Below are 24,593 nucleotides of genomic sequence, written 5' to 3' on the forward strand. Positions count from 1 at the left end.
CGTTAATGTTAACTTTCCACCCAACCGTTAATGTTAACGTTCCATCCAACCGTTAATGTTAACGTTCCATCCAACCGTTAATGTTAACGTTCCATCCAACCGTTAATGTTAACGTTCCATCCAACCGTTAATGTTAACTTTCCACCCAACCGTTAATGTTAACTTTCCACCCAACCGTTAATGTTAACGTTCCATCCAACCGTTAATGTTAACGTTCCACCCAGCCGTTAATGTTAACGTTCCATCCAACCGTTAATGTTAACGTTCCATCCAACCGTTAATGTTAACGTTCCATCCAACCGTTAATGTTAACGTTCCATCCAACCGTTAATGTTAACGTTCCACCCAGCCGTTAATGTTAACGTTCCATCCAACCGTTAATGTTAACGTTCCATCCAACCGTTAATGTTAACGTTCCATCCAACCGTTAATGTTAACGTTCCATCCAACCGTTAATGTTAACTTTCCACCCAACCGTTAATGTTAACTTTCCACCCAACCGTTAATGTTAACGTTCCATCCAACCGTTAATGTTAACGTTCCACCCAGCCGTTAATGTTAACGTTCCATCCAACCGTTAATGTTAACGTTCCATCCAACCGTTAATGTTAACGTTCCATCCAACCGTTAATGTTAACTTTCCACCCAACCGTTAATGTTAACGTTCCATCCAACCGTTAATGTTAACTTTCCACCCAACCGTTAATGTTAACGTTCCACCCAACCGTTAATGTTAACGTTCCATCCAACCGTTAATGTTAACGTTCCATCCAACCGTTAATGTTAACGTTCCATCCAACCGTTAATGTTAATTTTCCACCCAACCGTTAATGTTAACGTTCCACCCAGCCGTTAATGTTAACGTTCCATCCAACCGTTAATGTTAACGTTCCATCCAACCGTTAATGTTAACGTTCCATCCAACCGTTAATGTTAACGTTCCATCCAACCGTTAATGTTAACGTTCCATCCAACCGTTAATGTTAACGTTCCATCCAACCGTTAATGTTAACGTTCCATCCAACCGTTAATGTTAACGTTCCACCCAGCCGTTAATGTTAACGTTCCATCCAACCGTTAATGTTAACGTTCCACCCAGCCGTTAATGTTAACGTTCCATCCAACCGTTAATGTTAACGTTCCATCCAACCGTTAATGTTAACGTTCCACCCAGCCGTTAATGTTAACGTTCCATCCAACCGTTAATGTTAACGTTCCATCCAACCGTTAATGTTAACGTTCCATCCAACCGTTAATGTTAACGTTCCATCCAACCGTTAATGTTAACGTTCCACCCAGCCGTTAATGTTAACGTTCCATCCAACCGTTAATGTTAACGTTCCATCCAACCGTTAATGTTAACATTCCATCCAACCGTTCCATCCAGCCGTTAATGTTAACATTCCATCCCAAAAGTTAGAGGTCACTTAGAAATGTCCTTGTTTATTAAAGAAAATCAAAAATGTTGTCCATTAAACAACATCAAATTGATCAGAAATACAGTGTAGACATTGTTAATGTTGTAAATGTCTATTGTAGCTGGAAATGGCAGATTTTTATGGAATATCTACATAGGTGTACAGAGGCCCATTATCAGCAACCATGTGTTCCAATGACATGTTGTGTTAGCTAATCCAAATGTATAATTTAAAAGGCTCATTAGAAAACCCTTTTGCAATTATATTAGCACAGATGAAAACTGTTGTTCTGATTAAAAAAGCAATAAAATTGGCCTTCTTTAGACTCGTTGAGTATCTGGAACATCAGTATTTGTGAATTCAATTACAGGCTCAAAATGGCTAGAAACAAGGAACTTTCTTCTGAAACTCATCAGTCTATTCTTGTTCTGAGAAATGAAGGCTACTCCATGCATGAATTTGCCAAAAACTGAAGATCTCGTACAACGCTGTGTACTACTCCCCCTTCACAGAACAGCGCAAACTGGCTCTAACCAGAATAGAAAGAGGAGTGGGAGGCCCCGGTGCACAACTGAGCAAGAGGACCATGTACATTAGAGTGTCTAGTTTGAGAAACAGATGCCTCACAAGTCCTCAACTGACAGCTTCATTAAATAGTACCCGCAAAACACCAGTCTTAACATCAACCGTGAATAGGCTACTCCGAGATGCTGGCCTTCTAGGCAGAGTTCCTCTGTCCAGTGTCTGTGTTCTTTTGGCCATCTTAATATTTTATTTTTATTGGCCAGTCTGAGATATCCAGGAGTCACCTCTTCACTGTTGACTTTAAGGCTGGTGTTTTGCGGGTACCATTTAATGTAGCTGCTAGTTGAGGACTTGTGAGGTGTCTGTTTCTCAAACTCTGCTCTTTTTATTCTGGTTAGAGACAGTTTGTGCTGTTCTGTGAAGGGAGAAGTGCACGGCGTTGTACGAGATCTTCAGTTTCTTGGCAATTTTGAACTCACAAATGCTGATGCTCCAGATACTCAACTAGTTTTAAGAAGGCCAGTTTTATTGCTTCTTTAATTCACCCAGCAGTTTTCAGCTGTGCTAATATAATTGCAAAAGTGTTTTCTAATGATCAATTAGCCTTTTAAAATGATAAACTTGGATTAGCTAACACAACGTGCCATTGGAACACAGGAGTGATGGTTGCTGATAATGGGCCTCTGTACGCCTATGTAGATATTCCATTAAATAGCAGCCATTTCCAGCTACAATAGTCATTTACAACATTAACAAGGTCTACACTGTATGTGTTCTGATCAATTTTATGTCATTTTAATGGACATGAAATGTGCTTTTCTTTCAAAAACAAGGACATTTCTAAGTGAGCCCAAACTTTGGAATGGTAGTGTATGTTCTAAATATATGGATATACATGTAGATTGAACAATTGCCAGGTCTATTGTTTGCTCTAATCCTATAGTGACTCTTGGGGGTGAGTTCCATCTCATACCCCCCAGGGGAGAGTTAGCCCACTCACCCCTGAGAATGTGTCTTAGACTGGGGTCTGCATTCCCTCCCTGCCCCCTGGTCATGTTTTTAGACGTGAGGAATTCACAGACCACTAATGTCTCTACCTAATTGCAGGTTGCCACTGATCCACTGCATTGAAGATGAGAGGAAATATCAGCAGTGATGCAGCTAATTACAGAAGAGGGAGCTATTATTTGAGAACCTTTTTTAACCTTTGTGGTTTTTGGTTGCATTTTTCTGTTCTTGAATGGACAGATTGTAGTATTTTTTGTGTGTTGGTTGTATTCATTCAGAATGAGATTGTGATGCCACTGTATTAGCCTAATTTAATGAAGACTTTATTTTTGCAAGTGAGACCACTTTTCTGTGTTTTAGGACTAGTCATTTGTCCCTGGACAGAGCCTAAATTTGGATGTTATTTTCAGCAGTAAACCAAGAAATGGTTCATGAATACCACAAGTAATGTCTTTCTTTCTTCAATATTCTCAGTGACTGTGAACATAGTCTAGTTTTTCAGACTCAAAAAGCTCATTGAATCTGTTCCTACAGTCCCCCTCTTTGCCATTTCAAAGATAATTGAATTAGAACTATCACCCTGTTTCTCCTCCAGCTATGGTTGGATCTGGTACTGACAGACACACAGACACACACAGACACACACACACACACACACACACACACACACACACACACACACACACACACACAAACACCCTGTGACACATAATTAAGGTTGTAGGTGATAGTTTAGTCTTTGGTAATCTGTCATTACCAACAACTGTACAGGAAAGTTTTAAGCTCTTAACCTAATTTCTCTTCAGTACAGTAAATTAGTAGTATGGCTTCAGTACCTATATTATCCCAGCTTTACCTGAGCCTAGGGACATAATAGGGCAGCTTCCTGCCTTAGTGGAGGAATGTCCTTTGTTCTAGATGAGTAGGTCTAGGTGGGGGTTGGTATCTGAGAGAGAAGACATTTACAATCCTATTAGATGTGTACGTTTGAACGTTCTCTCAATGTGAACATAATGAGATGCTGTCAACATGATCCTTCTGCTCCAAATGATGTGCCACATTTCAGATAGCCCACAGGTAATGATTTATCTATTATGTAATTGGTCGTCAAGCTATACAAGTTAGTTGATGAGCATTTGTAGCTGCTGGTTATAGGACTTCACTGGATTTATCGAATAGACTCTTTGGCGAGTTACACCCTGTGCGCATGCTTGAGGCGAGGGGGACAGAACAATTACTCAATTTTCTCAGTGGTGATTTGAGGAGTAGCGGGACAAGAAACGCGTGAGGGCAAAACCCTACCATAAGGAACCACACACAGTCTTGCGGAGAGGAAGCACACCAAAAATGTTGATAATTCAAATTGCGACCCTGCTATGTAAGTTTATTATTTTTATAATTTTGAAATGTTTTCTGTAGAACGCATGTCCAACATTGAGTCAACTGAAAGTGCATAATGATAAACGTTGCATGTAGCCTAATGAAGAAAATACAGTTAAGCATATTTAAATGGATATTAATTCTAAAAGTTTAAATAGTCAACGTTTCGTAGGCTAATTTCATTCATCATATGTGGAATTGTTTGTATTTTTTTGTTTGATTATGACACATATTGTTCTTGTTATAAACTCGGAATGAAACAATTAAAGAACATGTGGCATGAATATAAATCTAAAACCCATTGAAATGGAAGGTTTATATCCTGTTTTTCAGATTCTGTTTTCGACTAAAACGTACATTTTTATTATGGAGTTTTAAAAGTTTTATGAACAGGGAGACCAAAGCTCTGAGCACTTTTCGTTAGTATTTTATTCTAATACTTCGGCTATTTTATCTAATAGCCCAATTGTCTTCGACATGTTTGTACAATAAAACGTCACTCCACAACCCGTATTGAATAAATCCCATTGTTCAATATTTTTCCTCTTCTGTGTGTAGCCGCAGGGGCGTGCGTCCTTGCCCAGGTACCGGAGTTCAGCGATGTGTGCACAGAGGGGAGCTGCTACCCCGCCACCGGAGACCTTCTCATCGGCAGAGCCCACCAACTCTCCTCCAACTCCACATGCGGCCTCCACCGGCCCGAGCCGTTCTGTATCGTCAGTCATTTACAGGTAAATGCTTCTGGCACAAGTACAGAGACTATTTGGACTAGGCCCCAGGTGTTATTATAGGCCTATATACTTCATTAACTATCACACAAATATTGTTATGCCAAGTTGACAACAGTTCAATCAATAGGATTCGTTATTATTTCAATGGCACGAGCGCGTAAAAGTAGCGATATTCAATATTCACGAAAAGCAAGCTCTGATTTGTTGTGCCTCTGGGCAGCATTTGGAGTCTCTCATTCATGCCTGTAGTAGTGAGGGAGATAAGCAATACATAGATATGCTCCATAATAAAGCATTCCTGTAATTGCTAACCTGAGGGTGTTTGCTCTTGGAAATGGGAAAGATTGTTTTGACCTTGTGAAAATTTGAGTTGAGAATAAATTGGTGCTATATTCATGCCTGGAGGGTAATTTCTTTACTAAGTCATCTAGGCTACTACTAAACAAAGTGCAATGAGGCACAAAACAGGCTATGTGGCTAACTCAAAATTAAACATTAATTACAGTATAACGTATTAAATGACAACATTGTTTCATTTCCTCAGTAAGTAAAGCTCCCCTAATTATTTTAATGGGGAATAAATGCATGCTCAAAATGAAAATTATCTTGCTGTGGGCAATGCAGCATTCAGATTTCATAATAACTACTGTAACGTTTACAGTCAATCTCTTGTCTGTTGGGGGTGGAATATATAAATGGGATATATTCCAAATATCCCTTGGGCTTTTATTGTCAATACAAGGACTTCCTTTCACATATTCTTTCTTACACTCCTGCTTTCTCAATATGAGCGTAGGAGTGGGAAAGATGTTTAGGATTTGGGAAGGATTGGTTTAGGAGTTGCACGACCCTCTGAGTTGCCTAGACTGCTTCCTGGATCACACAATCATTCTAGAAGCATTATTGAGGTTCAGAACAACAATGACTTGAAAGTGTCTGTGCCAGCAGCTTGGATGCATGGAGGCTCATTGTATTGGCACAGACATTCCATGGTTAGAGATATCCAAACCATCAAACAACCATCACTTGAGGAGCCAACATCAAATACTTTTGCCGTGCACTTACATGAAAATAAATGGTTTCCTTGCTTTAGGCATCATCCTATTTGATCAGTATCCACCTAAATCAAATGTACTAGGAATGGCTGATTCTTGTTCTCCACCACCTTAACTGTAGAGTATTTGTGAACACTTCTATGATGTGTTGAGCATATTTTTAAAGCAGGGGTGTCACATTAATTTAATAGAGGCCCTAGTGTCTGCAGGTTTTTGTTTTTTCCTTTCAATTAAGCCCTAGACAACCAGGTGTGGGAAGTTCCTTACTAATCAGTGACCTTAATTCATCCCTCAAGTACAAGGTAGGAGCGAAAACCCACAGGCACACTCGGCTTGATACTTGTGATTTAAAGTATGGTATGCCCTGAGCATGCAAAGAATTTAAGATGGAAATCTAATATAATTAAATTAATTACATTTATGTCACCACTGAAGGAGAGAGAAACCAGATTGTGTCAGTGAAAGACGTGATCCAACAGGGTTACATTTCTTATCAAACACATATCGGTGCTGGAATTCAAACAAATGTGTGTGGCTGTGGACAGACTGTTCTGTTGCATGGTCTGGATGTATAGAAGGTTTACAATCTTGTAAAGTTGTTTTCTTGTCAAGTGGTGAAAAGATGGAAGGAAATCCAGATGGTGCTGAATTTGAACCCTTGAGCATGTGTATACATACACACACACACACACACACACACAAGCACACAGTCTGTTTTCTGAACATCTGGTGGCCAAATGAAACCTGCATTGTCAGCAGCCTAAGGTAAGCCTTTACTGATGAGTGAGACCAGGGCAAGACAGACTCCTCATTTTAAAGTAGTTATTAAGGCCCTATTTAGCTCAGTCACTTATTTCAGCATCTATATCTGCTCTTGATAAAATACCCAATTTCAATGAATTCTGTATGAATGGGCTCTTCAAAGATGTTCATTATCTGTACCCTCACCTGATTGGGAGAAATCGGCTTGGCATCCCAAGAATCCCACTGACATTTTTATCTCTCTTTCTCCCAATCTTCACTGTCTCTTCAGGAAGAGAAGAAATGCTTTGTGTGTGACTCCACCGACGTCTATGTCAAAAGCGTAGTTAACGCCACCACCGGCCACCGGGTGGAGAATGTCGTGACCACATTCGCCCCCAACCGCCTGAAAACCTGGTGGCAGTCAGAGAATGGTGAGTTCTCGTGGGGGAAAAGTGGTGGATAGCTAGTAGGTAGATGAGTTCAATTAAAGGCGACTCTGTCTTCTTTCCCCCCTCAGTATATTTTCACCCTCCAGTCCCTTACCTAACCCCTTTAATCAATGTGAGGGGAGATATCAAAGAGAAAGCAGAAATGGCTGACTTAGATGATGACCAGTTTATAAACTTTGGAATGACAGGATTAACCCGTGGGGAATGATTACCTAGGTGGCTGTTAGATGAGGCGGGGTTACACTCCATGTGTTTGGAGTTACCTTTCTAGCTAATAGGCTATGTTAGAGTTTGCACTTCCTCTTCCAATTATAATGTGGGGAGGTCAAAATTATTTAAAAAAACAATGTACCAAAATGTTGATTACTTCTCCTTGCCATTATCATTCACCTGATAAAATGACAAAACATGTGCAAAACATTTCTTTTGCTGGCGCATGTCTCTGGGTCACGGTTTGCCTGGGAGGGTGTCCCTCGGAAAGAACAAGTTGAAGACCCCTGGTTTTGAAGCATTGTTAATGATTATTAGGAGGCCAAAAGCATTGAAATCGTCCACAACTTAGATACAAATTCAGCTATCCCAAGTGCATCTTGCCTTGAAGAGTTAACTCACAAAAAAGTGCTGGAAGGATATAAGATTCAGAAAGTAATCTGATAGGAGTTAGGGGAGGTTTGGCCGGGGATAAAGCGGTGGGAATATTTCTCCGGAAGAACAGGAAGGAGGCTAATACTCACTAGTGGAGCGGCCAACTACACAGATGGGCCTGGCAAAAGAGACAGGGAATTTTCATTCATAATCCAGACATTACTGTACTAGATCCACTCTATTACAACACTGTCCCAGTAGGCCCCAGCTCAAAGCACAAGCCTCTTACTAGCTTTTCCAACTGTCTTCTCCTCAAAAGCTGTGCAAGACCATTGCCCAAGAACACACAGATCCTACTACATTTGTTTTGTTAAGTTGTATTTGGTTTGTTTTGTTTTTAAAGCGACTTTGAGATTCTACTTGTAATGAAATGCGCTATATAAAATACATGTATTATTATTATTACAATTATAATTATTATAAGCACAGGGGAGGTTCCCCTAAAACGAATGTAAAACTGACACTCAATAGTCCCATTCTACAATATAAGATGGGGGGGGGGGGGGGGGCGCGCATTAGTGCTTAGTTGATAAACTCTGTGTTGTTGCTAAAGTAACGCATTAATTGTATATAGTCTAATGATGAGTTCGAACATTTTCTCCTGTTATACATTGTTGCATATTGATAAGTGGTGGCTTGTTCTTGCTCTTATTGCTAAACAATAAACATAACCAATTAATAATAGTTTCACTAAAGAAATAGAGATATTTGAAATGGTTAAGTTGTTATTTGCTGCTTAAACTACGCAGCAGCTATGCATAAAACCCACGGCCCCATTTTGTGGCAAAGAAGAATGTCAGGAATCAGAAGGGAAGCCATGAGCTTTATATCATAGAACAGAACCAAACATAAAAATACTAAGAAGGGAGAGGTGAAGAGTTAATGTTAACATTTTTTGGTCCAGAATATGCACTGTGAAGAGTGGATAAGTGTCATGTATAGTTAACCATTCCAGCTTGTGTTATGCTTGGCTCAATTGGAAACCTGTATGTACACTCATGTTTTGTTTCTGTCTCTCCTTCCGCTCTCCACCCTCTCTGAATTCATCGCGTTTTTAAATTATATCCTTCCCTTGACGTTTGACCCTCTATTTTTTCTCTGTCCCCTCTATCTCTCCCTCCCTTTTAACATTTTTTGGCCACCTATTTTTTCTCTTTCCCCCTGTCCTTTCCGTCCTTGTCTCTTTCCCCCCGCTTCTTCCTTCTTTCCCCAGGTCTTGAGAAAGTGACCATCCAGCTGAACTTGGAGGCAGAGTTTCATTTCACCCACCTCATCATGACCTTCAAGGTAACCAATGGGGAGGCCGGATCAGAGGGCTCAATGTGGGGGAGCGTGGGTAGTGTGTAAGGGGATGCTGGCTGGACCGTCTACTCCGCAGATTATCAGAAAGCTTGGCCTCGTGGGAGGTCTACCATACACACAAACACACACACACACACACAGCTGTGTGAGCCTGAGGAATGGAGAACAGACCGCCCACCAGTCTGGGGTTGTTCGCTCCACACAGATCTGGCCTGTATCACTTTACTCACAATTGCAGCTCATTTATGCTGTGTAACAGGAATTTTGTAATACAGCCAATATTGAACTAAACTGTGACATCAATTTTGTGTGACAAATACAGCTGAAATAACAATTTGAGATGAATTTCAAGTTATGAATAAATGTACTGTGACAGACATACACAATGGATAGCAGCTTATGATAGGAAGGATGTGAAGAAACATATCTTATGTCCCTACTATCCATAGATATTTCAACATAAAGATGTTCCCGTAGTTTAACCGAATTGACATTGTAATTATGGCGTTATAGTATATAATCTTTTCCGATCAGTTCACACCTAATATTGATACTATGCATGGCAGTCTCTCTTGGCTAAGAGTTGAGGAAAGACTGACTGCGTCACTTCTTGTATGTCAATTGTAAAGTATTTTGTCTGTAATGTATTTTTCGTTATATGTCGGACCCCAATAAGACTAGCTGTCGCCATTGACGTTGGGTAATGGGGATCCTAATAAATCATAATACATTTCTCTCCTGGCTATGGTACTCACGTCATCTTTGATTACAGCGGATGATGTACGTTTAGAAAAAGTGGGCCATTTTCCAGATCACTCATGGTCAAATTGCTGGTTGTAACCTCAGTGCATATGTATATCACCAAGATGCATACAGTGGGGCAAAAAAGTATTTAGTCAGCCACCAATTGTGCAAGTTCTCCCACTTAAAAAGATGAGAGAGGCCTGTAATTTGAATCATAGGTACACTTCAACTATGACAGACAAAATGAGAGAAGAAAATCTAGAAAATCACATTGTAGGATTTTTTTATGAATTTATTTGCAAATTATGGTGGAAAATAAGTATTTGGTCACCTACAAACAAGCAAGATTTCTGGCTCTCACAGACCTGTAACTTCTTCTTTAAGAGGCTCCTCTGTCCTCCACTCGTTACCTGTATTAATGGCACCTGTTTGACTTGGTATCAGTATAAAAGACACCTGTCCACAACCTCAAACAGTCACACTCCAAACTCCAATATGGCCAAGACCAAAGAGCTGTCAAAGGACACCAGAAACAAAATTGTAGACCTGCACCAGGCTGGGAAGAGTGAATCTGCAATAGGTAAGTAGCTTGGTTTGAAGAAATCAACTGTGGGAGCAATTATTAGGAAATGGAAGACATACAAGACCACTGATAATCTCCCTCGATCTGGGGCTCCACGCAAAATCTCACCCCGTGGGGTCAAAATGATCACAAGAATGGTGAGCAAAAATCCCAGAACCACACTGGGGGACCTAGTGAATGACCTGTAGAGAACTGGAACCAAAGTAACAAAGCCTACCATCAGTAACACAATACGCCGCCAGGGACTCAAATCCTGCAGTGCCAGACGTGTCCCCCTGCTTAAGCCAGTACATGTCCAGGCCCGTCGGAAGTTCGCTAGAGAGCATTTGGATGATCCAGAAGAAGATTGGGAGAATGTCATATGGTCAGATGAAACCAAAATATAACTTTTTTGGTAAAAACTCAACTCGTCGTGTTTGGAGGACAAAGAATGCTGAGTTGCATCCAAAGAACACCATACCTACTGTGAAGCATGGGGGTGGAAACATCATGCTTTGGGGCTGTTTTTCTGCAAAGGGACCAGGACGACTGATCCGTGTCATGGAAAGAATGAATGGGGCCATGTATCGTGAGATTTTGAGTGAAAACCTCCTTCCATCAGCAAGGGCATTGAAGATGAAACGTGGCTGGGTCTTTCAGCATGACAATGATCCCAAACACACCGCCCGGGCAACGAAGGAGTGGCTTCGTAAGAAGCATTTCAAGGTCCTGGAGTGGCCTAGCCAATCTCCAGATCTCAACCCCATAGAAAATCTTTGGAGGGAGTTGAAAGTCCGTGTTGCCCAGCAACAGCCCCAAAACATCACTGCTCTAGAGGAGATCTGCATGGAGGAATGGGCCAAAACACCAGAAACAGTGTGTGAAAACCTTGTGAAGACTTACAGAAAACGTTTGACCTCTGTCATTGCCAACAAAGGGTATATAACAAAGTATTGAGATAAACTTTTGTTATTGACCAAATACTTATTTTCCACCATAATTTGCAAATAAATTCATTAAAAATCCTACAATGTGATTTTCTGATTTTATTTTCGGATTTTGTCTGTCGTAGTTGAAGTATACCTATGATGAAAATTACAGGCCTCTCATCTTTTGAAGTGGGAGAACTTGCACAATTGGTGGCTGACTAAATACTTTTTTGCCCCACTGTAAGTATGGTTTTTCCTCTATGACAGACCTTCCGGCCTGCTGCCATGGTGATTGAGCGGTCGGCCGACTTTGGGAAGAACTGGCAGGTGTACCGCTACTTCGCCTACGACTGTGAGTCAGCATTCCCTGCCATTTCCTCGGGGCCCATGCAGAAAGTGGATGACGTCATCTGTGATTCACATTACTCCGACATCGAACCATCGACAGAGGGAGAGGTGTGTGTTTTTTATGACTGAGTAATAACGAAGTAATAACTAATTACATATGACACAATATTCTGGATGTATTGAGAGAAAAGAAGCCATTTGAAAAAATAGTGTAATCCCACTGACCATAAACCCATCTGTCTCTGTAGGTCATCTTCCGAGTTTTGGATCCAGTTTTCCGTATTGAAGATCCCTACAGCCCCAGAATCCAAAGTAAGTTCCAGCTATAATATGTGTACTTAATGATTTATGTTTGCTAATAAGTTATTATTATTATCCTTCCCATTTTTGTTGCTTATTAAGCAACTATACTGTAACTGCAAAATAAATGTTTACACACAATGACCTTAGGGCTACAAGCTAATGGCTAACACATGTCTCTTTCTGCTTTAGACATGTTGAAGATCACCAACCTAAGGGTGAAGTTCACCAAGCTGCACACACTGGGAGACAACCTGTTGGACTCCCGCATGGAGATCAAGGAGAAGTACTACTACGCTGTCTACGACTTGGTGGTACGGGGTAACTGCTTCTGCTACGGACATGCCTCAGAGTGCGCGCCCGTCGATGGGTCTGGGGATGTTGTTGAGGGAATGGTGAGTTCTTGATGATAAGATTATCCTAGTTTTCATCACTTACTACATAGTCCCACAAACCCGCCATCACCCAGTTGATTGCCTGTTTTGTTTTCTGTAGTACACCAGGTCTCCTTAGGTCAGTGGCGGTCGGTGTCGTTTAAGATGAGAGAGGACGCACATTTTTTTAAGAGCATGGCTTTATTTCTATTACAGCATATTGGATGACTATCATTCATATTCCATTCACCCAGCTCAATGTAACATCGATAGGTTTAGGCTACTACATGATTCTCAAATTTTCCCTATACAGACCATGAGGTTGCTACAACCTAGCCTATGAATGAAAGTTTACAGTGTAGGTACACAGGTCGAGAGAAACATTTTGAGTAATCAAGGTGACAGACAGTGGCACATTCAATACTGCCTTGCATATGTTTGCCTGCCTCTAGCTCAGCTGTAACAAACTCCTTCCACGGAGGGCCAAGTGTCGGAGGGTTTTTAGCTTTTTCTTTCAATTAAGACCTAGACAACCAGGTGAGGGGAGTTCCCTACTAATTAGTGACCTTAATTAATCTATCAAGTACAAGGTTGGAGCAAAAACCCGCAGATACGGCCCTCTGTGGAATGATCTGGCTGATCTTGGATGTAATCTTTAGTCCAACAGTTGCAAACAAGAGTTTCTATTCAGGTATGTTTATCCCTGTTTCGTTTAATTTACTTCTGTTTAAGAAACGTTTTTCAACACAATCGGCAGAATGAATACATACCTGATCACATGCAAACACAGTTCACTTTCAAAGCAGCCACATACAAACAGCATGATCAGTTTGGTCGTTAATTCCTTTCCGCAGTTTAGCAGTTACACCAGTGGGCCCCAGTGGCAATAAATTAATCAAACCAAAATCTTAACTTGACTTGGAAAAGTTTCAGTGTTGGATAGCCATAGCCAGCTAGCTAACATAGCATCCTTCACTATTTTAGTCGGTTGTTTGAGTAGGCTAAACTAGCTAGCAGCATTTTCTTGCTAAGTGAAAGTGAAAGAAATACAACTAAATATAGCTATCTCTCGCTCTCTCTCTTGCTTCTCTTTCAATTTTAAAGAAATTAATTTGTTCAAAACTGTTCAACTATTGTTTTTTTCTCTCTTTGAGTCATCTACTCACCACATTTTATGCACTGCAGTGCTAGCTAGCTGTAGCTTATGCTTTCAGTACTAGATTAATTCTCTGATCCTTTGATTGGTTGGACAACATGTCAGTTCATGCTGCAAGAGCTATGCTAGTTTGGAGGACTTTCTCCGGAAATTGTCATAATTACTGTGTAAGTCTATGGAAGGGGGTGAGAACCATGAACCTCGTAGGTTTTGTATTGAAGTCAATATACCCAGAGGAGTACGGAAACTAGCTGTCCTCCGGCTACACCATGGTGCTACCCTACAGAGTGCTGTTGAGGCTACTGTAGACCTTCATTGCAAAACAGTGTGTTTTAATAATTATTTTGGTGACGTGAATATGTTTAATATCGTTTTATCAAAAAATGTATAACTTTAAAAAAATTCACGATTCACGAAGTCTGTGCATTTACATGTGTTTGTCACTGTTTGAGAACAACTGAGTTTGTGTTTGTGAGAATGTGTTTCTCCATCTGTGTGTGCTTGGTAGACTGTGTGTGTGTATTTGTGGACAACGTGTCTGTGTGTGTACATGTTTGTCTGTCTGTGTATGCTAGGGAGAGAAAAGGCAGTGCACTTCCTGTTTAGTCTCTGCTATGGTCTGTTTACAGTCTGTGTCTGTCTGCGGCTAGGCTACTCTACCTCTTGTACTGTTATTATAAAGCCTATTCACCAAGAAATAGGAAAGTAACTGTATTAACTCTGGGGCAGCAGGTAGCCTAGTGGTTAGAGCATTGGGCCAGTAACTGAAAGGTTTCTAGATCGAATCTCCTAGCTGACAAGGCAAACATCTGTCATTCTGCCCTTGAGCAAGGCAGTTTACCCACTGTTCCTAGGCCATCATTGTAAATAAGAATGTGTTCTTAACTGACTTGCCTAGTTAAATAAAGGTTAAATAAATAAAATAAATAAAACAAAACTAAAGATGAATCAAACTCTCTTATTCTTCTCAAACCCATTTTGCAGTGGTTGTCAAATTGATTCCCTTACATTACAATGTCTTAAAGACAAAACAAGATACAGTTACACCTTGCCTGAAGATGCCTAACATAAAAACTACACAATCCTGTCATGAGTGACATAGTGCCTGTTATAACAGCTCAAGTCATGACACCAAATGCGTGGCACGTATCTGACATTTTGTTGAAGGTTTTAATATTGAATTGTTAGTTTGAGTCTGTCTATCTGTCAGCAAATTGGCATTTGTCCGTTCAGTTTAATGCAGAACAGATGAGAGCTAGTCAACACTGTAAACATGTCCTGCAGCCATCTGGAATAGGAATACAGCCTTTCGTCTGTAGTTTCCCTTTGCTTTTGCACTGATATCTCAGATGTAATTGATCATGATGGTCAAGGGGAGCACAGTCAAATAGCACTGAGGCCTCAGTCTCTGCACAGTAGTTGATAGGTCCCTGAACTGCACTATTAAACCCTGAATATGGCCTGTGAAATCATTTTAAGGTGGATATCAATAAATCGTTCATGTACATGCATGGCAATGAGGTAATGGCTTATTCACTGCTTGTAAGTGCTTATTAATGCTAGTTTCTCACCTCTGTCTCTGTATGTTTTCCCTAAGGTCCATGGCCACTGTATGTGCAACCACAACACCATGGGGCTGAACTGTGAGAAATGTCAGGACTTCTACCATGACCTGCCATGGAGACCAGCCGAGGGACGCAATACCAACGCCTGTAAAAGTAAGCCACCTTAAGCTAACAAACTGTCTTAATAAAGAGTTCCCAGAGGGGAATATTATAGTTTGTGTCCCCTTTCAATTGATCACTTGTGATGACAGGCTGCAGTGTCTGCTCAGACCGTTTACAACCATCCAACTGCCTTTTTATAAACACTGTGAATCAACATGTTGTCTTTGCCCCCCTCCCTTCCCCCAATCTGTATCTCTCTCTGCAGAATGTAACTGTAACCAGCACTCAGACTCGTGTCTCTTCGACATGGCAGTATACGTCTCCACGGGTAACGTGAGCGGTGGTGTGTGTAATGAGTGCCAGCACAACACTATGGGACACAACTGTGAACAGTGCAAACCCTTCTACTTCCAGCACCCAGAGAGGGACATCCGTCACCCCAGTATCTGTGAACGTAGGTTGAACCTTGAACTTCAAACTCCAACCCCCTCTACTCTTCTACACCCCACCATCCAAACCCAGTCTTTCCTATCTCCATCCGTCTTTCCATCTATCCATCCTGTTATTTTCTCCCCATTACTTCTCCACCTCTTACCCTCTACTGTTTTTCCACTCTTCCTCCCTCCATCTCTACACTTAACTCCTACTCCCCACTCTCCCTCATCTCATCCGTGACTCTGTCTGTCTCGTTTTAGAAATATATTTGTATATTTTCTCCTCCTCCCATCTGGCTCTTTGATCCTGCCTCTGTGGTCTGGATCTGAGAGGGAACACCTGGGTTTTTGAAGCTTTATCAGCCAAACCAGTGGTGTCTCCTTTTAACTCCAAACCACTGTAGGGTGGAGAGAGACCCTTCTCATGTGTCACCTCCCCCCTAGGCTTTCATGGCTCTAGGTAGAAATTGACCTCAGGCCTCAGGGGATGCTGACCTCAGATTAGCATCTGGGAGAACTTCATCCTACTCTGCTTTGATGTGTGAATTATGGGCTTGTTAGGCTTTTCACACTTGTCTCACCAGTGTGTTGAGTCCTTGTGTTTGTGGTGTGTGAGAGAGAACGTCCATTCAAGTTTCAAGTTTTTTATTGTCACTTGCACAAGTACAGTGCAATGTCTTTCTTGTTCTTTCCCGATAAAGCTGTAACACCCTTTGCAAGCTTTTTTTCTCCCCTTTGGTATTCAGTTTGATATTATTGTTAGCCTGCCGGTAGCTACAGCAGCTACTAAATTCTTCAAGCAGATGTAAGAACATTTTCAAGGGATTTTCAAATAACCTTCAGAGATTACAATATGTACCTTTCTTGAAGAGGATGTACTTTCCTTATGAAAGATCAAATACCTCCCATCGATACTGAGCTTGACCATTTCCTTTTGCCTGTTAAGTCTGACTTCCATTCCATGAATGTGGACTTCACAATTTTTTCTTCGTCCTGTTAGCTAGTCACCATTACAGCTTTCTACTCCCCCAGTTCCACCCGCAATACTCAATTTTACATCATAATGCCTAACTCAATGTTCCTGATGTTTCCCCATCTCTGTAGCGTGTAACTGTGATCCGGTGGGCTCTCTGAACGGTGGGATCTGTGACAGGATGACTGATGTGTCGTCTGGACTGATCGCTGGCCAGTGTCGCTGCAAGCCCAATGTGGAGGGAGAGCAATGTGACCAGTGCAAACAGGCCCACTACGGCTTGGGAGACCACCTTCTGGGCTGCATGGGTAAAGACACACACATTTACTCATGTGTTATTGGAGTCTGTAGCTTTTTCAAGCAGTAAGATGTCTACATTTTATTTGAATACCTATAAATCGTTGTTTTTCCCAGCCTGCACCTGTAATGGCCTGGGGACAGTTCCTGGAGGGAGCCCATGTGATACAGACTCAGGAGTCTGTTACTGCAAACGCCTGGTCACCGGGAGGGACTGTGACCAATGTATGGTAAGGAACCTTATTCTTCTGATTTACATACTTTGTACACAAGAGTCGCTAATCAAAGTCCACATTGCTGTCTGAGGGACCAAAAGGTTAACGCTTTCACTCTGTGAGACACAGTTGACTTATGATCTCATGGCATTTGACGTCACCAATGGCCACTAGTTACACATCTGCTACACACATCTACTACATACACGGCTTCAGAAAGTTTTCACACCCCTTGACTTTTGTTGTGTTACAGCCTGAATGGAATATTTGTTGGAGTCACTGGCCTACACAGAATACCCCATAATGTCATAGTGATGTTATGTTTTTCAACGTTATTAATATTATATATTTTTTTATATATACCTTTTTTTTTACAAATAAATTAAAATGAGAAATTGAAATGTCTTGAGTCAATAGGTATTCATCCCCTTTGTTAAGGCAAACCTAAATATTTCAGGAGTGAAAATGTGCTTAACAAGTCACATAATAATTTGCATGGACTCTGTGTGCAATAATAGTGTTTAACATGATTTTTGAATGACTACCTCATCTCTGTACCCCACACATATCTGTAAGGTCCCTCATTCGAGCAGTGAATTTCAAACACAGATTCAACCATAAAGACCAGGGAGGTTTTTCAATGTCTGGCAAAGAAGGGCACTTATTGGTAGTTAGATTTTTTTTTAAAGCAGACATTGAATATCACTTTGAGCATGGTGAAGTTATTATAACACTTTGGATGGTGTATTAATACAGTCACTACAAAGATGCAGTCGTCTTTCCTAACTCAGTTGCCGGAGAGGAAGGAAACCACTCAGAGGTTTCACCATCAGGCCAATGGTGACTTTAAAACAGTTACAGAGTTGAATGGCTGTGCTAGGAGAAAACTGAGGATGGATAAACAAAATTGTAGTTACTCCACAATACTAACTTAATTGAGAGATTCAAATGAAGGAAGCCTTTGCAGAATAAAACATATTCCAAAATATGCATCCTGTTTGCAAGAAAGCACTAAAGTTATACTGCAAAACATGTTGCAAAGCAATTTACTTTTTGTCCTGAATACAATGTGTTATGTTTGGGACAAATCCAAAACAACACATTACTGAATACCACTCTCCATATTTTCAAGTATAATGGTGGCTGCTTCATGTTATGAGTATGCTTGTAATCGTTAAGGACTGGGGATTTTTTCAGGATAAAAAAAATTAACAAAATGGAGCTAAGCGTACTGTAGAGTAAAACCTGGCTCTGTCTACTTGAAGAATTTAAAAAAGAATAATGACCAAATGTTGCACAATCCATGTGTGGAAAGCTCTTAGAGACTTACCCAGAAAGACTGTAATCGCTGCCAATGGAGCTTCTACCAAGTATTGACCCAGGGGTGTGAATACTTATGTAAATTAGATATTTATGCATAAGATTTTCTATACATATGCAAAAATGTCTTAAAACATGTTTTCACTTTGTCATTGTGGGGTATTGTGTATAGATGGGTGTCATTAAAGGGTTGTTTTTAACAATGTGCGTGTGTGTGTGTGTGTTTGTGTGTCCTACAGCCTCAGCACTGGGGGCTAAGCAATGACATGGATGGCTGCAGACCATGTGACTGTGACCTGGGTGGAGCCATCAATAACGAGTGAGCTCAAAGTTCACCCGGCTAATTCGTTAATCTAAATGCCTCACTTAAAAAATATATAATTTCTAAACGATTCTTCATAGTTGCCTCTTTTCATACAGCCACAGAAGTCTTAAAATGAACTGTTACCTTGAATGCAACACTAAGATGAACACTTTTTAAACTCTGATTAAACTCCCTGACATTCCCTCCCTGTCCCCTCTCTCTCTCACTCCAGTTGTTCCCAGGAGACTGGTCAGTGTGTGTGTCGAGAACACATGTTTGGCCGGCGCTGTGACCAGGTGGAGTCAGGCTTCTACTTCATCGCCCTGGACCACTACACCTACGAGGCAGAGGACGCAAAATTTGGACCTGTGAGTTACCTTTCTACCTTTGGCCAATGACCCTGATGTGTCTTTCTTCTTCTAAGTTCTTCTGGGATCTTGGGTGTTCCCTACTAATCCGTGTTACTCTTTTCTCCCTCTCTATCTCCAGGGTGTGACAGTAGTGCAGAGACCCCACCCTCAGGACCGTAGCCCCACCTGGACAGGGATAGGTTTCGTCAATGTTCCCGAGGGGGCCTACCTGGAGTTCTCCATCGACAACATCCCCCACTCCATGGAGTACGACATCCTCATCCGCTACGAGCCTCAGGTCAGTCCCAGAACATACTGCCTTCCCAATGGACGTAAACTCCGGGGCACATGAGTGTCAGAGGGTTTTCATTTCTTTCTTTACTTAATTGATTATGTTAGGTAACGTCGTTGCTTGTCAAGGTCCTGTCATTACCCTTTTGTTTACCTGTTTACCAATGTATCTGTTACGTTGCCGTAGTTACCAGACCAGTGGGAGGAGGTGTTGATGACGGTGATGCGGCCCAGTGTGATTTCAGCTGACAGTCGCTGTGCCAACACCATGCCTGACGACGACAACCAGATGATATCCCTCCACCCCGGATCACGGTAAACACACACCGCCTCCTCTGTCAGTGTTGGGGAAGGAGGACTGTTGGGTAACTGGTGGGTGGGTGTGAGAGATGAACTCTGAGTCTGTATATTAGGTGGTAGACTCTGAGTCTGTATATTAGGTGGTAGACTCTGAGTCTGTATATTAGGTGGTAGACTCTGAGTCTGTATATTAGGCAGACTCTGAGTCTGTATATTAGGTGGTAGACTCTGAGTCTGTATATTAGGTAGTATACTCTGAGTCTGTATATTAGGTGGTAGACTCTGAGTCTGTGTATTAGGAAGACTCTGAGTCTGTGTATTAGGTCTACTCTGAGTCTGTATATTAGGTAGACTCTGAGTCTGTGTATTAGGTAGACTGAGTCTGTATATTAGGTGGTCGACTCTGAGTCTGTATATTCGGTAGAATCTGAGTCTGTATATTAGGTATTCTCTGAGTCTGTATATTAGGTAGACTCTGAGTCTGTATATTAAGTAGACTCTGAGTCTGTATATTAGGTAGACTCTGAGTCTGTATATTAAGTAGACTCTGAGTCTGTATATTAGGTAGAATCTGAGTCTGTATATTAGGTATACTCTGAGTCTGTATATTAGGCAGACTCTGAGTCTGTATATTAGGTATGCTCTGAGTCTGTATATTAGGTAGACTCTGAGTCTGTATATTAGGTAGACTCTGAGTCTGTATATTAGGTAGACTCTGAGTCTGTATATTAGGTAGACTCTGAGTCTGTATATTAGGTAGACTCTGAGTCTGTATATTAGGTATTCTCTGAGTCTGTGTATGCACCCTGTATACGCCCTGAGGGTTCCCCTTTGAAAACACTGATTTAGTGTGTGTGTCATAGGAGTATTTTTAAACATGTGTTTTCTGACATCCATCTCTCTCTTGTCTCTTCAGATATGCAGTGCTCCCCAGACCAGTGTGTTTCGAGGCAGGGATGAACTACACTGTTCGTCTGAGTCTGCCCCTCTACTCCGCACTCAGTGACGTCCAGTCCCCATATACACTCATCGACTCGGTTAGTTCCCACACACACACACACTGTCAAACACATTGACACAACTCTGACTTTTGCTTGAAATATCCATCAATGTCTATTCGAGACTTAGGCAGAAATTTCTGCTACTAGGATTTCATATTAGTATTGGGCCCTTACTGACTCCATACTAAATCTCATTCCATCTCCTGTAACTTTCTTCCCCGTCTGTAGATTGTGCTGATGCCCCACTGTAAGAACCTGGAGATCTTCACTGGCTCTGAGGGCGGTGACTTGGCCACCAGCAGTGCCTGGGATACCTTCCTGCGCTACCGCTGTCTGGAGAACAGTCAGAGCGTCGTGAAGACCCCGTCCACAGACATCTGCCGCAACTTTATCTTCAGCGTATCCGCTCTGCTGCACCAGGGAGCTAAAGGTATGGCACCACACTCCAGTCATGTGTGCTTGAACATACTTGTTTGCTCATGTATGTGTTTCTCAACTAAGGGTCTGAAAGGGTATCTTAACTAAAGGTCTTTTTAACTAAAAGTGGAACTGACAGCATTTTAGCAACATAACATCGTATTAAAATCTGTTCATATATACCCCTAGGAAGAATATAATACCTTTTTTTAAATAATTTTTTTGTTACATTTTATGATATATTTGGAGAGGTTCTCCCATTCTTCTCTGCAGATCCTCTCCAGCGTTGCTGCACAGTTATTTTCAGGTCTCTCCAGAGATGTTAGATCGGGTTCAAGTCCAGGCTCTGGCTGGGCCACTCAAGGACTTTCGGAGACTTGTCCCAAAGCCACTCCTGTGTTGTCTTGGCTGTGTGCTTAGGGTCATTGTCCTGTTGGAAGGTGAACCTTCACCCCAGTCGGAGGCCCTGAGCACTCTGGAGCATGTTTTCATTAAGGATCTCTCTGTGGTCTCTGTGATCTCTCATCTTTGCCTCAATCCTGACTAGTCTCCCAGTCCCTGCCACTGAAGGACATTCTGATAGCATGATGCTGCCACCACCATGCTTCCACATAGGGATGTTGCCAGGTTTTTCCAGATGTGACGCTTGGCATTCAGGCCAAAGAGTTCAATATTGGTTTCATCAGACCAGAGAATATAGTTTCTCATGGGAGAGTCTTTTGGCAGCCTTTTGGCAAACTCCAAGCGGGCTGCCATGTACCTATTACTGAGGAGTGGCTTCCATCTGGCCACTCTACCATAAAGGCCTGATTGGTGGAGTGCTGCAGAGATGGTTGTCCTTGGAAGTTTCTTCCATCTCCACAGAGGAACTCTATAGCTCTGTCAGAGTGACCATCGGGTTCTTGGTCACTTCCCTGACCATTTGGCCAGCTCTAGGAATAGTCTTGGTGGTTCCAATCTTCTTCCATTTAAGAATGATGGAGGCCACCTTGTTCTTGGGGACCTTCAATGCTGCAGACATTTTTTGGTACCCTTCCCCAGATCTGTGCTTCGACACAATCCTGTCTCGGAGCTCTACGGACAGTTCCTTCGACCTCATGGCTTGGTTTTTTCTCTGACATGCACTGTCAACTGTGGGACCTTATATAAATCAAAGTTGTATTTTTTTTATTTTTATTTTACCTTACCTATTTTATTTAACTAGGCAAGTCAGTTAAGAACAAATTCTTATTTTCAATGACGGCCTAGGAACAGTGGGCAGAACGACAGATTTGTACCTTGTCAGCTCGGGGATTTGAACTTGCAACCTTTCGGTTACTAGTCCAATGCTCTAACCACTAGGCTACCTTGCCACCCCCGTATTTTATTTATATATCATGTCCAATCAATTGAATTTACAACAACTGATTTCTCAACCCACATTTTGACAACTGAATGGGAACTTGCCTGCCTGCCTGCCCGTCCGCCCATTTGATTAATGCTAACTGCATTTTAACATTTTTAATTTCACCTTTATTTAACCAGGTAAGCTAGTTGAGAACAAGTTCTCATTTGCAACTGCGACCTGGCCAAGATAGATTTAATTGACAACTATATGCTAACTGTGGATTGTCGTTCAGCATAGCTAGCAATTTCACATGTCTTGCTAGCTAACCAAATGACACCTATATCTCTAGCTGTAGCCACCGAAAAACTCATCCACTCATCAAATAACAAGACATCCTCCCAGCAGTTAGCTAAGATAAGCTAGCCTATTAGCCATGTTATCTGGTCATTGCCCTTGCTAGTTTGATTGTATTGACATTCCCAGCCTTATTTACAGTTGTCTGTTTTTGTCCAAATTATTCAGTCAATGAAACAGTGAACCTGAATTGCTGGAGGCAGCAAACAATGTACCAGGCCAGCTGTGATTTACAACCTGATAGCAATATTTGCTGGACTACCAAGAAATGTATTGGTGAATTAGCTATATTAATTATGCATTAAACTGCATCCATCTATTCTGACAACAATAGCTTACGCAACGTCATGGAATTTTGAATCAAATATAACCTATTTTTATGCAGTTGGTTTTGTAGCATAAACTGGGATTTTAAAAATGTTCACTGATATTATGATTGCCTATTTGTTTCATATCTGCAAAGTAGTTAAAACGCTGACAGTTCCACTTTAACTAAAGAAGGTTTCTTAACTAAAGGTCATTGTCATAAAGTTTGTGTGTCAATCACATAAAATTGACCCTGGTCGGCATTGTTTGGAAATGACAGGATTTCATTCCAATGTTGACCTCCGTCTGACAATCATCCTCAGTCCATCTCCTCGTACACTCCTTACACTAAAATTATATTTTTTCTCCTCTATACATTAGCTGTTTCAATCCCTTTCTCTCTTTATTTCCTTTCATTCTGTACCTTATCCCTTCCTGTGCCTCTGGCATATTGCTGTTGTCTTCAGTTTCCAACCCATGTCCCTCATCAACAGTTACGCTATGTCTGTCTACTCTCCTCATGTGTGGACTTGTATTAGACCCTGGGGCCCTAAGCTTGATTATAAGCCCTCTCGGATCTTGACACACTGAAAAGACCACAGAGGAACTTTCTCAGCCCGCCACAGCAGTAAATCTCTTACCCTGCCAGACAGAGTGAGAACTTGTCTCTGCTGCCAGTCTAGTAGTATATAACGGGTCCATGCTATCGTAGGACAGAGGTCATGGTTTTATTCATGTAGGTGGTCTGATTAGATTACAAGAGTATAACATAATATAAAGGGTGAAGTCAAATATAAAACTCTATTATCTTGAGGAAAACCTTTCTTACACATGCAAGCATCAAGGAAAACTAAACATGGCATCTATATCATGGCACTTAAATTGCAACATGTAGTTAAATGAGAATGAATTGTTATTGAAATATGACCTAAGTGTGATATGATTTTATTGTATACATTTTTTCTTGGGAATGCAGTCAGTATGAGTTCAAATCCTCCCAGCTGTGAAAGTCACATAATCTTGTCTCACTTAGCAGGTTTTTTGAGGTCTCCTGCACAGATGTAGGTCCCTCATCTACACATTGCTGCAGGTCTTTACAAATCATGTGGTTTTGCAGGTCCCTTTTAAGTCTTACCCCAGTCTTAGCAGTTGGTTACGATCAGAGCGTCTTAACCACAGTCTTCAAGTTCTGCGTGCAATAATCTAGTCCCATAAATAATTTGCCTATCCTAGATCTGAAGGTTCCCACATTGCTGTGGTGTCCCCTTAAACAATAGTGGTTTAGAGGAGTTTCAGATGTATGAGGGCAGCAGAGACTTCAGAGGATAGTGTTGAAGGAGTCTAGGTTTGGGCAGAGTCTGGCTTAG

The 24,593-nt window shown here is 41.4% G+C and overlaps 1 protein-coding gene across 1 annotated transcript in view; it reads left to right on the forward strand.

Annotated features, from left to right (window-relative positions):
• Window positions 1-4,183: 4,183 nt before the first annotated feature.
• The window catches only part of LOC110499119 (laminin subunit beta-1), a 33,720-nt gene continuing 13,310 nt past the window's right edge, over window positions 4,184-24,593 (forward strand). The window contains exons 1-17 of the mRNA XM_036958483.2: window positions 4,184-4,329; window positions 4,890-5,062; window positions 7,151-7,292; window positions 9,169-9,242; window positions 11,760-11,948; window positions 12,089-12,152; window positions 12,333-12,535; window positions 15,268-15,388; window positions 15,603-15,791; window positions 16,876-17,052; window positions 17,159-17,271; window positions 18,816-18,895; window positions 19,113-19,248; window positions 19,370-19,528; window positions 19,709-19,836; window positions 20,738-20,858; window positions 21,051-21,252. Of these exons, the coding sequence (XP_036814378.2) occupies window positions 4,299-4,329; window positions 4,890-5,062; window positions 7,151-7,292; window positions 9,169-9,242; window positions 11,760-11,948; window positions 12,089-12,152; window positions 12,333-12,535; window positions 15,268-15,388; window positions 15,603-15,791; window positions 16,876-17,052; window positions 17,159-17,271; window positions 18,816-18,895; window positions 19,113-19,248; window positions 19,370-19,528; window positions 19,709-19,836; window positions 20,738-20,858; window positions 21,051-21,252 (2,302 nt within the window). The 5' untranslated portion in view covers window positions 4,184-4,298. The remainder of the gene's footprint in view (window positions 4,330-4,889; window positions 5,063-7,150; window positions 7,293-9,168; window positions 9,243-11,759; window positions 11,949-12,088; window positions 12,153-12,332; window positions 12,536-15,267; window positions 15,389-15,602; window positions 15,792-16,875; window positions 17,053-17,158; window positions 17,272-18,815; window positions 18,896-19,112; window positions 19,249-19,369; window positions 19,529-19,708; window positions 19,837-20,737; window positions 20,859-21,050; window positions 21,253-24,593) is intronic.

This window comes from Oncorhynchus mykiss, chromosome 2, assembly GCF_057628025.1.
Source record: "Oncorhynchus mykiss isolate SJ-2025 chromosome 2, ASM5762802v1, whole genome shotgun sequence".
NCBI lineage: Eukaryota > Metazoa > Chordata > Actinopteri > Salmoniformes > Salmonidae > Oncorhynchus > Oncorhynchus mykiss.